General features: G+C 39.1%; 1 protein-coding gene across 1 annotated transcript in view; it reads left to right on the top strand.

Moving 5' to 3' along the window:
• Window positions 1–16,138, top strand: part of VPS45 (vacuolar protein sorting 45 homolog) — a 65,580-nt gene that overhangs the window by 36,242 nt on the left and 13,200 nt on the right. Inside the window, exon 12 of the mRNA XM_060202362.1 lies at window positions 1,186–1,317. Coding sequence (XP_060058345.1) covers window positions 1,186–1,317 — 132 coding nt within the window. The remainder of the gene's footprint in view (window positions 1–1,185; window positions 1,318–16,138) is intronic.

Raw genomic sequence — 16,138 nt, 5'->3', positions numbered from 1 at the left:
CAGGGGGAAAGCTTTGCTAGTGGTGAAGCAGTAATGCAGGTGTCTGTCTCTCTTTCCCTCTCTGTTACTCCCATCCTTCTCAATTTCTAGCTGTCTGTATCAAATAAATAAAGATAATTAAAAATAAAAAGCTATTGGACTTTTAAATATGAAGTCCTAAGTGATGCTCTGGCTTTTTGTTTATTTATTTGTTTTGTTTTGTTTTGTTTTTACCAAAGCACACTGTTCAGCACTGGCTTATAGTGGTGTGGGGGACTGAACCTAGGACTTTGAAGCTTTAGGCATGAGAGTGTCTTTGCATAATCTTTATTCTATCTACCCTCACTGCTCTGGTTCTCTCTCATATAGGTTAATAAATAAAATATTTTTTAAAGAAAAATAATGGGGTCTTTTTTACTTGGCTTCTATAGAGAGCACACACTCAAGTTATGAAGCTGTTTTGGTAAAGGTAAAAACGAAGTATCCAGTGCTACTCACATGCAAGTAGTAGCTGAGCTGGTATGTCAGCATGTCCAGTATCTCAACCACACCCATGGGGTTTTGTTTGTTTGTTTCCATGGTCTCTTTTTCTTTGTTTATCAAAGGAACCAGGAACAGAGATTTTAAGAAGAGGTGGTGTTCCTAGAAGTGCCATTAATTTTCATGTTCGATTTCTGCACTCAAAATATTAAATGGTTCTAGTTCCTATGTTGTAGGGACATCCAGATATACTTCTCAAAATCAGCCCTTGGACAGAAGCCATTTGTAATGACACTGTACTAAGTATTTGACAAAAGGTTTATACATGAGAAGAGATTGGTAGCACAAGCATAAATTACTGCTATATTGATATCATGTCACAGTGAAGCAGTCTGCAACCTCTTGAATTTCAAAGAATATTTCTCCATTTGGTTCCAGCAAAACACTATTGTGCTATTCTCAAATCCACAGCACAGAAATTATAAGACATCCGCTCATAAACAGAAAGCAAATCACTATTCAGCATTTCCTGTTCTGTTTCCTGCCAATTTCAAATAATTAAAACTTTTTTTTAAAACCTCTTATTCTGTTCTGACTTAATTCTGCTTCCTTCATCAAGAGAGTGAAAAAGAGCCATAAATCAAAAACTGTATATAATAGTTGCAACTCATCTTTGCCCTTTTCCCCCACCTTATCCTGTGGTGTTAACTTGCTTCATTATTACAGACCTCAGGATATCATTGTATTTGTAATTGGAGGAGCCACCTATGAAGAGGCTCTAACAGTATATAACCTGAACCATAATACTCCTGGTGTGAGGATTGTCCTGGGAGGAACCACAGTGCATAACACAAAAAGGTAAGAAAGAATATTCTCTGACCTCTTTCCCAGAAATTAGAGTGTAAATTCCTTTCATTGGGTAAAATGTGGTCCACACTGATCAAATTTTTAAAAATTGTTTAATATTTATTTCCTTTTTGTTGCCCTTGTTCTTTTTATTGTTGTTGTAGTTATTGTTGTTATTGATGTTATCGTTGTTGGATAGGACAGAGTGAAATGGAGAGAAGAGGGGAAGACAGAGAGGGGGAGAGAAAGACACCTGCAGACCTGCTTTACCACCTGTGAAGCAACTCCCCTGTAGGTGGGGAACCAGGGGCTCGAACCAGGATTCTTATGCTGGTCCTTGCGCTTTGCGCCACGTGCGCTTAACCCACTGTGCTACTGCCCAACTCCCTGATCAAATTTTTATAGACAAAATGTATCAAGTCATAGAATAGTTTGTGTGAAGTGAAGCATCTACACTCTATTAGGTTCACAACATTACTTAATTAAGTAAAAAATTTAGAAAGTAAAGCCCAACTCCTAGTAGCTATAGGCATTTTGGAAGTAGCACACTCAACATAATAGTATTGGATTCTGTGAGTTTTCTATTCTGTTGTTGATTAATTACTTTCATTCAATAAGACTGCATAAAAAGAATATAAAGATGCATAGGCTAAAGATCTTCTAGTAAGTTAGTACCTACGAGGAAAAATAGAACACAGTAAGAGTGGCTAAAAGAAGTTGGCAAATGTTTTATAGAGAAAGTAGTTATGAGGGGAGGGGGTGTTCACTCGCAGTGCCAGGCGGTGGTGTACCTGTTTAAGCGCACACATTGCAGTGCTCAAGGACCAGGGTTCAAGCCCCTGGTCCACACCTGTAGTAGGAAAGCTTCATGAGTGATGAAGTTGAGTTGCAGGTTCTCTCTGTCTCTCTACCTCTCTATGTCCCCCTCCCCCTCCTCTCAATTTCTTTCTGTCTCTATCTAATAAGTAAATAAATAGGGGCTGGGCGGTAGTGCAGCAGGTTAAGCGCACCTGACTCAAAGGGCAAGGACCAGTTGTAAGGATTCGGTTCGAGCCCCCAGCTCTCCACCTGCAGGAGGGTCACTTCACAAGCGGTGAAGCAGGTCTGCAGGTGTCTATCTTCTCTCCTCCTCTCTGTCTTTCCCTCCTCTCTTGATTTCTCTCTGCCCTGTCCAACAGCAACAACAGTTTTAACAACAACAATAACAACCACAACAAGATCGACAACAAGGGCAACAAAATGGGAAAAATAACCTCCAGGAGCAATGGATTCATAGTGCTGGCACCAAACCCCAGTGATAACCCTGGAGGCAAAAATAAATAAGAAACAAGTGGGGAGTCAGGCGGTCGCAGTGGGTTAAGCACACGTGGCCCAAAGCACAAGGACTGGAGTAAGGATCCCCGTTCGAGTCCCCAGCTCCCCACCTGCAGAGGAGTCACTTCACAAGCGGTGAAGCAGGTCTTCAGATGTCTGTCTTTCTCTCCCCCTCTCTATTTTCCCCCACCTCTCTCCATTTCTGTCTGTCCTATCCAACAACAATGACATCAATAACAACAACAATAAAAAATAAAACAAGGGCAACACATTTGCTTTATACTTTTGTTAATGTCCTCATAACAATACAACCCCCATTAAGTCCTGCTCTGCCAGCATGTTCCAGGACCTGAACCCTTCACACACACAACCCACCCCAGAGTCTTTTACTTTGGTGCAATACACCAACTCCAGTCCAAGTTCTGCTTAGTGTTTTCCCTTCTGATCTTGTTTTTCAACTTCTGTCTATTAGTGAGATCATCCCATATTCATCCTTCTGTTTGTTTGTTTATTTATTTATTTATTTATTTTCCCTTTTGTTGCCCTTACTGTCTTTTTTTAATTGTTGTTGTAGCTATTATTGTTGTTGATGTTGTCATTGTTGGATAGGACAGAAAGAAAATGGAGAGAGGAGGGGAAGACAGAGAGAGGGAGAGAAAGATATAGACACCTGCAGATCTGCTTCGCCACCTGTGAAGTGACTCCCCTGCAGGTGGGGAGCCGGAGGCTCGAACTGGGATCCTTCTGCTAGTCCTTGCGCTTTGCACCACATGCGTTTAACCTGCTGCGCTACCGCCTGATTCCCCATCCTTCTGGTTTTTTTACTTATCTCACTTAACATGATTCCTTCAATCTCCATCCAAGATGGGGTGAAGAAGGTGAAATCACCATTTTTTTAAAAAATATTTTATTTATTTATTAATGAGAAAGATAGGAGGAGAGAGAAAGAACCAGACATCACTCTGGCATGTTTGATGCTGGGGATCGAACTCAGGACCCCATGCTTGAGAGTCCAAAGCTTTATCACTGCACCACCTCCCAGGCCACTCACCATTTTAATAGCTGAGTAGTATCCCATTATGTTTATATACCACAACTTAATTAGCCACTCATCCGTTGTTGGACACCTGAGTTGCTCCCAGGTTTTTGGCTACTACTAATTGTGCTATTATGAACATAGGTGTATACAAATCTTTTTGGATGGGTATGTTTGGTTCCTTAGAATATATCCCCAGGAGAGGAATTTCAGGGTCATAGGGTAGGTCCACTTCTAGCATTTATGATTTTTTTAATGTTTTATTAGTGATTTAATAATGACTGGCAACGTTATGGGATAAGAAAGGCACAATTCCATACAATTTCCACCACCAGAATTCCGTATCCCATCCTCTCCATTGGAATCTTACCTATTCTTTATCCCTCTTGGAGTATGGACCAAAGATCTCTATGGGGTACAGAAGGTGGGAGGTCTGGCTTCTGTAATTGCATCTCCTCTGGACATGCGCATTGGCAGCTCAATCCATACACCCAGCCTCTTTCTGTCTTTCCCTAGTAAGCTAAGGCTCTGGGGTTGTGGGGTTCCAGGATGCATTGGTGAGATCGTTTGCCCCCCTGGGTTAGCGTCATGTTAGCATCTGCAACTTGATGGCTAAAGAGCATTACGATATAAAATAGAATAGATTAGGGAGTCAGGCAGTAACACAGTGGGTTAAGCGCATGTGGCACAAAGCGCAAGGACTGGTGTGAGGATTCCGGTTCGAGCCCCCGGCTCCTCACCTGCAGGGGAGTCTCTTCACAGGTGGTGAAGCAGGTCTGAAGGTGTCTGTCTCTCCCCCTCTCTGTCTTCCCCTCCTCTCTTGATTTCTCTCTGTCCTATCCAACAGTGATGACATCAATAACAACAACAATAATAACTACAACAACAACAATAACTACAACAACAATAAAATAGCAAGGGCAACAAAAAGAAAATAAATATTTTTTATAAAAGAATAAATTTTTTAATCATCAGGAACCTAAAGGTAAGAATACAGCAGTTGAGATTTGGGGTCTTCATGTTGGAAGAAGCTAGAAAGTCTATTTTAGGTTTGTTCCAAGTTTATTTATACTTTTCCCATATTTGGAAGTTACTCTCTGCCCTGATCCAGCTTTCTAGTCCTATCCCGAACTCTGACACCATCTCCCCAGACAGTACTTTCAGCCCACCTGCATGTTAGCTGTCAAGCTCAGACAAAGATTTGTAAAGTCATTTATGATTTTTTATATTTATTTATTTTCCCTTTTGTTGCCCTTGTTGTTTTTTATTGTTGTAGTTATTATTGTTGTTGTTACTGATGTCATTGTTGTTGGATAGGACAGAGAGAAATGGAGGGAGGAGGGGTAGACAGAGAGGGAGAGAGAAAGATAGACACCTGCAGACCTGCTTCACCACCTGTGAAGCAACTCTCCTGCAGGTGGGGAGCTGGGGGCTCCAACCTGTATCCTTAAGCCGCCCCTTGTGCTTCACACCACATACACTTAACGTGCTGCACTACTGCCCAACTTCCAGTCATTTATGATTTTTAATACATGCTAAACTCCTAGAGTCTTGTTAAATAGAATGGTTAATAATTTTTGTAATCAGTGTGTACTTATATTGTTATTTAGTAAGTCTACTATGAGCTAGCAATGTAGATCTTAAAATGGGGGTGAAAGGTTTAGTGTTTTGTTTCAGGGACTTGTTGTTAGGACTTATTCTTCTTGCAGGAGTTTATTATGTAATTTTCTATGTAACACATAAGTTATGTCTTAAGGAAAAGTCCAAAGAAATCAGTGACAAAGAACAGGTCTGACCTCAGAAGCTTTATAGCACAAAAGTACTATTTTGAGAGACAGTGTCAATCAGGAAACACAGTATACTCTTAGGAATGGCAAGAAATTGCCTTCCTTTGATACTTTGAATTCTGTAAAGCATGTTATGGGCTGCCCCACAAGGATCTGGATTAGTGGGTATCCCAATGAAGAAGAAAGAAGCCTTGTAGTTGGGAGTGCAATTTGCTAATTCAAGAGTTACTATCCTCTCAGAATTGGAAATACCTGTTGAGAGATATTGCTGAGGTACAAGTCACTTGACATACCTGATCTCTAACACAGGATCTGAAATTACGACAGATTTATTTTTCAGCCAACCCCCAGCACCACCATTTAACTAGTCTATTATTTGGGAAAAGATACTGATAAAGCAATGGGTAGATGGGTCAGAATTAGTCCCCTGCATCCTAGAAAATGAGATATGTCCTTACTTCTCATTTAGAAACTTGAACAACTTTCATCCATGGATACCTTGTATTTTCAAAGTACACTGAGATTGACTTTCCTGTGAATTTGGTACCTTAGTTGTAGAAAAAACAAAACTAAAGAGTAGAGTAGAAAATAATCACCTCCTCCCACAATAAAGAAAAAGAAAGAAAGAAAATAATTATTCCCTTGCCTCTTTGGTATATTTCCAAAATTAATGCAATTTTTTGTAAAGGGAGTATGAACTGTTTACAAGTAAACTCCCGCATCTTAACTTAAAAGGTAAAAAGGTAACTGATAATATATATTCCAGATATATATTTTTTTTTTTCTACTAAAGCTCTGCTCAGCTCTGGCCTATGGTACATGCCTTAGATTTTTTTAATTAAAATGTCTTTTATTTATTTGATAGAGACTGTCAGAAACCCAGGGGAGGGAGGAGATAGAGAGGAAGAGACAAAGAGATACCTGCAGTCCTGTTTCACCACTTGCAAAGCTTTCCCTCTGCAGGTGGGGACCAGGGACTTAAACCTGGATCCTTGTGCACTGTAACATGTGTGCTCAACCAGGTACACCATCACCTGGCCCCTCATTCCTTAGATTTTAAAAGGAAATATACATTACTTGAATCTGAAATTCAACCTGCCATTTAAAGTTTTAGTTTAAGGTGTCTTAAAAACCATATTTCTTTAAATTGGTTCAAACAGTACTTTATTTTTTTTTTTTAAGCCACACAGTGCCACTCAATTCTAGCTACTGGTAGTACAGAGGAATTGAACCTGGCACCTCTTACATACAAGTCCTGTACTCTGCAGCTGTGCTATTTCCCTGACTTCAAAACAGTTCTATTTTGTAACAATATTTATTTTTAATTTTTTATTTATAAAATGGAAACACTGACATGACCATATAATAAGAGGGGTACAATTCCATACAGTTCCTACCACTGGAACTCCATATCCCATCCCCTCCCCTGACAGCTTTCCTATTCTTTAACCCTCTGGGAGCATGGACCCAGCATCATTATGGGGTGCAGAAGGTAGAAGTTCTGTCTGGCTTCTGTAATTGTTTCCCCACTGAACATGGGCATTGACAGGTCGATCCATACTCCCAGCCTGTCTCTCTCTTTCCCTAGTGGGGCAGGGATCTGGGGAAGACAATCTTTATTTTTTAGTGATTCAAGAACTGGTCACAGTGAAGCTAAGTTCTACAAACCTTCTGTGGTTGCATGATTTATTTCTTCTGTTTGTTTGTTTTATTGATTTGTTTTTTATCATCACTGAGGCTTCACTGCTTCAGGCCAACAGTTTCAAATATAAAGACAGAGACAGAAAGATACCATAGCACCAAAGCTTCCTCAGTGCAGTAGGGGCCAGACTCAAACCTGACTTGTACCCATGACAAAGCAAGTAACACTATCCAAGTGAGCTATCTCACCAGCTGCATGATTTGTTTCCATAGACCTCATTCTGATTAGGTCTAATTGTGATTATCTCTGTTTAGATTGAAATACTGTTTAAAATAGTGGGTGCATATTTGCTGCTAAGACTCCATGAAACTTTGCAAAGAAGCTAATTATCTCCTTAGCAACATTCTTAATAAAATTGTCTTTTTAATAAAGATAGGCAGTCAACATTCTCTGCTCTCTATTTTGCCTTGTAAGGTTTAATGTGAATATTGTGTTGTTTTCCCTTCTCTCTTTGTATATAGTGAAATATGAAGAAATAAACAAGGGCTGTGCAGTGGTGCACCTGACTAAGTGCACACAGTATCATGCACAAAGACCCAGGTTTGAGCCCCCTGCTCCCTACCTGCTGGGAATGCTTCACGAGCATGAAGCAGGTCTACAGGTGTCTCTCTTTTTCTCTCCCTCTCTGTCTCTCCCTCCTCTCTCAAGTCCTCTCTGTCCTACCGAAAAAAAAAAAAGAAAGAAAGAAAGAAAATGGGAAAGATGGCTGTCAGGAGGAGTGGATTTGTAGTGCCAGCACCAAGCCTCAGTAATGACCTTGGTGGCAATTAAAAAACAGGAAAGAAACTATTGTGACTAATCATAGAAATCTCTTTAGAGTTACAGCTTTTATGGGTTTTTTTTTTGTTTTGTTTTTTGTTTTGTTTGGCAGAGAACATGCCATGGAAATTAAGATCTAGTTAACAGACTTAGCAGTGAGCTAAAGACATACAGGTTTTGGGCTGGGGAGAGAGAGAGCATAATGGTTCTGCAAAAGACTTTCATACATAAGGCTTCAAGGTCCCATGTTTAATCCCCAGCACCACCACAAACCAGAGCTGAGCAGTGCTCTGGTCTCTATCTCTCTCTCTCTCCCACTCTCCCTCTCCCCTTCTCCCTCCCCCCTCCTTCTCCCTCTCTCTTTCTTTCTCATTAAAATAAATAAAAAATATATTTTTAAATATATGTAGATAGATACATACAGGTACCTGCCCTCAGCAGCTAGTTCATTATGCTTCTGGGGCCCACACACACATTTGCAGGTGTAGACTGTCATCTCCAGTCACAGTATGTGCCCACCTTGGGGAATTACTTTCACCCCTTTACTACTTCCCTCTTCATTTATCTCATCATCTTAGTTTAATAATAGACTATTGTGGGGGAATAAGTCGGATTTCAACTTGTAGAAATTATATATGATATAAGTTGTCTTATAGCACCATAAATATCTTCGCCAAATTCTGTGTGGAACTGTCCTAAGTCATATTACCCTAGTTACGAGTTTTAGAATAAATATTTATTGAAAAATAAATAGAACAACATAAAGTCAATAGTTAATTGACTCATCCAGCAGATAATTACTGAGCATTGGGATACCTTCATGAATAAAACTAAGATGCTAGCTCTCTTGAGACCTACATGTCAGTGCAAGGGGAGACAGAAATAAAAACTTAGCAAGTAAATTTTATAATAAAGGGGGGCCACCGGAAGGGTAGATTAGTAGTGCTGATACCAGGCCCAGTGACTGGAGGCAAACAAAATTAAAAATTAAAAAAATTATAATAAGCAAAAGCCAATAGTAAATACTATGGGAGGGGGGAACAGCACAGTAAAGGGAAATGAGTAGCGTATAGGGGCAACAAGGCCAAGCAATACTGTTTAGTATAGTAGCAGGAAGATCTTCATGAAGAGATTTGAGGTTGGGAATGTAGTTCATTGGTAGATTGTGTGCTTTGTGTGTATGAGGCTCTTGACTCCTTGGCACAGGGTGGGGTTGGGGGTGGTAGGAAGCAGAGACTCAGAGGAGATGAATGAGTAAGCCAGAGTCTGAGGAAGAACAGCAGCTCAGGCCCAGCCAGTACAGTGTCCTAAAGCAAAATCATGCAGTATGTACAAGGGGACTAGAGACGCTCAAGTGGAGTGAGAAGAAAAGCAGAGAGAGATGCATTCAGAGCAGCATCTGGGCCTTATAGAATGCTGTGAGAACTGGCTCTCCTGTGAGTTGGAGAGCACTGTAAGGGTTGGGGTTTGAGGCTGGTGTGTTTTGTTTCATTTTGTTTTAACAGCTATACTGAGATATAATTGAACACACCTTGCAAATCACTCCGTTTATAGTGCAATTCAGTGGTTTTCAGCAAAGTTATAGATATGTGCAGCCATGACCACAGTCAGTTTAGGAAACTGGTCATCACCTCAGAAAGAAGTCCCCTCCTCCTAGTTCTAAGTAACCACTAATCTATTCTCTGTCTCTATAGAGCTCCCTAGTTGGGAACATTTCATATAATGAACTCCTATACTATTGATATATAGATTTTTGTGAGTGACCTCTTTTAGTTAATATAATGTTTCTCAGGTTCATCCACTTTGAAGCCTCTGTCTTATATCGTATTTTCCTTATCTATTTGAGGTATCTTCACTTTGGGACTGTTAAGAGATTACACTATAAGCATTATTGTATAGGATTTTGTGTGTACTGTATAGAGTTTTGTACAGAACCTAACAGCTGATTTATATTTTAGCAGGGTCAATCTGGACTCAAAACTGATATGACTTGAGAAGTACAATTTCTCAGGGCTTTGAGGTTGCAGGTTCATCCCCAGCTTCACCATAAGCCAGAGGAATGCACAGGAAGGAAGGAAGGAAGGAAGGAAGGAAGGAAGGAAGGAAGGAAGGAAGGAAGGAAGGAAGGAAGGAAGGGAGGGAGGGAGGGAGGGAGAGAGGGAGGAAGGAAGACAAAAGATGATTTTTCTTAAGTGTTCAAAATGTTTAACATTTGTTAAAATTGTAAAAATGAAATTTCCTAGTTGTATTTAAGTGAACTATACCCAACATTCATTCACCTACAATAGATTGAATCATTATCCTAGTTGTGTTTCTAAAGCATATGATGCTCCCTTGCAAATACGTGAGCATCTTGGTGTGTATGTTCAGCTGACCTGCCTTATCACTTCACAAGTCAATCAATATTAAAAAGCTCTGGTCCCTGCTGGCTGCAACTGACACTTTAAGTAACTGTGTGAACAGAAGGGTCAAGAACAGATCTACATGAGTAGAATTGTTCTTCTAATAGTAGAAATCCCATTCTTCTCATAATTCAGAGAAATGGATGTGAAAAAGAGAAGCTAGGACATAGCATTGAATGAGATGGAATTACATAGTGAGAAAACCACTCCTTTTTAAGTTATCTTTTTATCTTTCTGTGTCTAGCAAGGGAAAACTTAGAGTGCTATTCCTGGCACTTTCTATCAGTGCCTTGACTTTTACAGAAAAGTGCTTGGTTTAAAAATAGTAATAATTTTATTGAGATACTATTCATAGACAGTAAAATTCAGCAATTTAAATGGTAATTTTTTCTTTTAAAAAGTATTTTATTTACTCATATTTTTTGGATAGAGACAGAAATTGACAGGGAAAGGGGAGAGACATAAAACACACACACACACACACACACACACACACACACACACACACACACACACACACACCCTGCAGCACTGTTTCCCTTGGGAAACTTTCCCCCTGCAGGTGGACACCAGGAGCTTGAACCCAGGTCCTAAGCATTGTATCATGTTCATTCACATAGGTGTGCCACCACCCAGGCTTCCTTAAAGGGTAATTTTTGATGATTCTGACAAAAATATACAGTCATGTAGCCACTTCCTCAGTTAAGATATAGAATGTTTGCATCACTTGAGCAAGGAATTGTTACTAATTAAAAAAAGAAAAAGAAAGAAAAAAAATTTCAACAGGATACATGAAGGTAACCCCATACTCTTGAATACATAATGTCAAATTGCTTTCCAGAAAAGTTATATCATTGTATAGTCCCTAGCACTGAGATACCTCATTGCATCTTTATCTTAAGAAAATAGTCTGCTTGGTACTAGAAAATAAATAGACACACTGACCAGTGTAATATAAAAGTAAGAAAGAAAGAAAGAAAGAAAGAAAGAAAGAAAGAAAGAAAGAAAGAGAGAAGGAAGGAGAAAATAGGGAGTCGGGCTGTAGCGCAGCGGGCTAAGCACAGGTGGCGCAAAGCACAAAGACCAGCATAAGGATCCCGGTTCGAACCCCAGCTCCCCACCTGCAGGGGAGTCGCTTCACAGGCGGTGAAGCAGGTCTGCAGGTGTCTATCTTTCTCTCCTCCTCTCTGTCTTCCCCTCCCTCTCTCCATTTCTCTCTGTCCTATCCAACAACAACAACAATAATAACTACAACAATAAAACAACAAGGGCAACAAAAGGGAAAAAATAAATAAAATAAATATTAAAAAAAAATTTTAAAAAAGAAGAAAATAGTCAAAAATGAAACAGAAGTATTTGCTGTGGGATTGCTTATATCTAACAAAAGGAGCTGCTGGGGAGCTAGCATATGTTCATTAAAACTGAGGTTCCAGGCTTAATCCTCAGCACCACACATGCCAGAGTTCTGTATTATCTCTCAATAAATAAATCTTTTAAGGAGAAAATTGTGAATAACCCACATGTCCAACAGTAATGGTAAAGTCATCCTTAAAATTGAAATTATCAGGGCTGGGTGGTGGCACAACTGGTTGAGCGCACATGCTACAATGCACAAGGATCCAGCTTCAAGTCCCCGGTCCCCACCTGCAGGGGAAAAGTTTCATAAGTGGTGAAACAGTGCTGCGGGTGTCTCTCTGTCTCTCCTCTCTATCCCACCTTTCCCTCTCGATTTCTGGCTGTCTCTATCCAATAAATAAATAAAGATAATAATAAATAAATAAAAATTTTTTAAAAATTGAAATCATCTCCACCTGCAGGAGAGTCGCTTCACAGGAGGTGAAGCAGGTCTTCAGGTGCCTATCTTTCTCTCCCCTTCTCTGTCTTCCCTTCCTCTCTCCATTTCTCTCAGTCCTATCCAACAACAACAACATCAATAACAACAATAACTACAACAATAAAACAACAAGGGCAACAAAAGAGAATAAAGAAATATTTTTTTTAAATTAATTTGGAGTGGTCCAGGAGGTGGCGCAGTGGATAAAGCATTGGATTCTCAAGCATGAGGTCTTGAGTTCAATCCTTGGCAGCACATGTACCAGAGTGATGTCTGGTTCTTTCTCTCTCTTCTACCTTTCTCATTAATAAATAAATAAAATCTTTTTAAAAAATTAATTTGGAAATTATATGGCCATTAAGTAATTGGTAGTAACATTAAAAAATGATTTCATCATAATTAAAGGTGAGAATATAAGTATAAATAGACAGTGTGATCCTAATTATGCAAGAAAAGATAGATAAATAAAATTCAGAAAACATTAGGTAAAGAAAAACATTAAGAAATCAATCAAAGAAGTTGGGCGGTGGCACACCAAGTTAAGTGCACATAGTATGAAGTTTAAGGACCTACACAAGGATCCCATTTAGAGCTCCTGGCTCCCTACCTGCAGGGGGGTCGATTCACAAGTGGTGAAGCAGGTCTGGAGGTGTCTGTCCTTCTCTCTCCCTATCTTTCCCTGCGCCTCTCAATTTCTCTCTGTCCTATCCAAAAAAAGTTGAAAAAAGAAAGAAACAAAGAAATCAATCAAAATAAGGGAAGTTATTTAGGACATAAAATGCACTAGATATGGGTTTAATACTTTCTTAGCTATGTTATCCAATACAGTAGCCACTAGCCATATAGAATCATTGAGCACTTGAAATGTGACTTATCTACTTTGTGGTGTTCTACAAGTATAAATACGTATCAGATTTCAAAGATGTAACACCCCCCTCCAATAAAAACAACCTATACCTATTTGAAAACATTGTTTAGAAGGCTTTATCTTTGATTTTTTTTAATCCCTTATTTACACAGGTCATACATAAGGTAAGTTAAAATGTATTTTTACAGAATTTTGGTCCATACTCCTAGAGGGGGGATAATTGTTAGGAGCAGATAACTAGAGGGCTCTAAATTCTAATTCCATCAGACCCAGAAAGAGAAGAGGAAAAAAAGAAAGACATTTGGAAGTAGTAATAGGTGTAGAGGTGACTTAAGAAAGAGAAAGCAGGACCATAGAAACAATGGGCAAAAAGATAGATGATAGATAGATAGATAGATAATCAGACACATAGTTATAGAAATAATAGTCATCCCATATCTGTGACCTTGGTAGAAACACTGTAGTTTCCAATGGAGGGAATGGGGACACAGAACTCTGGTGGTATGGAATTGTACCCGTTATTTTGTAATTTGTAAATCACTAATAAAAGAAAATAGAAAAAAGAATACAGATGTACATAGAAAAAATGTGTTTTTACTAAATGGACAATATGTGAAGCATTCTGCCTACTAAAAAATATTACAAACCAAATCAGGAGAAAAGATAGTACAAAGTGAGGAATCATTTGGTTTTGTTTTAAAATTTTTGTCATCTAAAGATAATTAAGAATAATATTTGGCAGTGTTCCCTTTGAATAAAAATGATTAATTTAAGTTATAGCTGTTTAATTTTACCACTGCTTGAAATGATGCCAAAGTGTTCATGGTAATTCTGATAGAATAAGCCAGTGACAACAATGTTTTTTTTAGAGAGTACTTTAGGACCTAGGAAACATCATTTTGGATTTCTGTAACTGAATTTGAAGCTATAAAGGAGTTGATTCATATTATCAACAGGTACTTTTAAGATTTCTACCTAAACAAGTAACACTAGAAACTTGGAAGTTCTCTTGTATCCATGAGATGGTTCAATCTCTGAATTATTTACAGAAAAATTGGTTTCCTGTGACTGAAATAACATTTAAAAGTAAGAGGAATGTAGAAGGCTCTTTTCTTCACTGTGTGCATTCCAGAATCATTTCTGAGACTGCTGAGACCTCACCCATCTTGTAGGGAATTGGGAGTGGGAGATTTCATCCTGTGACCACAGTTTTAGACAATATTGGAAGAGCTAGGATAGAGTGGGTCAGCTATCTCTGACAAGCATTTATCTAAATGCCAATTATGTATAAGATTCTTTGCAAAGTGCTTAAAAGAAGATGTGCTATATCTTTATGGAAATCAGTGTCTAATGGGAAAATAGGCTAATGTAAATGACTAACTTTTTTAATATATATATTTTTTAATATTTATTCCCTTTTGTTGCCCTTGTTTTATTGTTGTAGTTAGTATTGTTGTTGATGTCGTTGTTATTGGATAGGACATAGAGAAATGGAGGGAGGAGGGGAAGTCAGAGAGGGGGAGAGAAAGATAGACACCTATAGACCTGCTTCACCACCTATGAAGGGACTCCCCTGCAGGTGGGGAGCTGGGGGCTTGAACCGGGATTCTTACTGGTCCTTGCGCTTTGCGCCACCTGCGCTTAACCCGCTGTGCTACAGCCCAACTCCCTAATATTTTTTTAATACTTATTTATTTCCTTTTGTTGCCCTTGTTGTTATTATTGTTGTTGTCATTGGATAGGACAGAGAGAAATGCAGAGAGGAGGGGAAGACAGAGAGAGGGAAAGAAAGACGCCTGCAGACATGCTTCACCGCCTGTGAAGGGACTCCCCTGCAGGTGGGAAGCCAGTGGCTCGAACCAGGATCCTTACGCAGGTCTTTGCGCTTTGCGCCACGTGCGCTTAACCCATTGCGCTACCTCCTGACTCCCTATGACTAACTCTTAAGAATATATTTTTTAGGGACTTGGGAGGTAGCGCAGTGGGTTAAGTGCACATGACGCAAAGCACAAGGACCAGCTAAGGATTCCGGTTAGAGCCCCGGCTCCCCACCTGCAGGGGAGTCTCTTCACAGGCGATGAAGCAGGTCTGCAGGTGTCTATATTTCTCTCCCCCTCTCTGACTTCCCCTCCTGTCTCCATTTCTCTCTGTCCTATCCAACAACGACAACAACAATAATAACCACAACAATAAAACAAGGGAATAAAAAAAAGGGAATAAATAAATATATAAAAAAAGAATATATTTTTAGAAACTGAACTTAACCCAAAATTCACATTTAGGCAGTATTCACACTCACTAATAATTAAGTGTATGTAATGTGCCAATCTGATTCATTACATATAATACCCCACTTAATTTTCATGATCCCAGGGGTAGTGTTGTGGTGCCATTTTTTTAAAGTTTTATTATTATTATTATTATTATTTTAGAGGTGAGAAAGTGTGTGAAAGAGACCATAGTGCTAAGGGGCCAGACTTACACCTGGGTGATATTCATGGCATAGCAGCACACTAACCAATAAGTTATTCTCTAGCCCATGATCCCAATTTTTAAATGAAGAGACTATACATAGAGAAATTGACTGATTTGATTTAAATCATACAGAAGAGAATGGAAGTGCAAACCTAGAATTCACTCTCAAATTCATGTGATGCTACCTTCCATGAACTGCTAGCTTGAAGTAAAATTATTGCATAAGAACATATAGACATTTTTGAGATACTAGAGTACTATTTTTGCCAGTCAGAAAAAAGTTACCAGTTTAGACATTCATATCATGCCCATCAAGACACTGAAATTGGCTGCTTCAGGGTATTTATTATTATAATTTCTGGGCCTTCAGCATTATGGCATGACTCAGAGAAAAAGCAGGAGAGATAGGCACCAAAATTTCCTCCAACTTGATGGGGCCAGGTTGGAACCTGGGTTGTTCTCTTAACTAAGTGCATCTAAATGAGTTATTTTGCTGGCCCTCTACTCCTGATTTAATAATAATAATAATAACAACAACAGCAACAACAACCTATGTTGAAAAGTCAGGCTGGGGACATAGCATAATGGTTATGCAAAAAAAAAAAAAAAAAATTCATGCCTTAGGCTTTGAAGCCCCAAGTTTAGTCCTCAGCACC

This window comes from Erinaceus europaeus, chromosome 11 (genome assembly GCF_950295315.1).
Source record: "Erinaceus europaeus chromosome 11, mEriEur2.1, whole genome shotgun sequence".
Taxonomy (NCBI): Eukaryota; Metazoa; Chordata; class Mammalia; order Eulipotyphla; family Erinaceidae; genus Erinaceus; species Erinaceus europaeus.
Note: the sequence above shows the minus strand (reverse complement) of the source record. Positions and strands in the feature narration are given on the sequence as shown.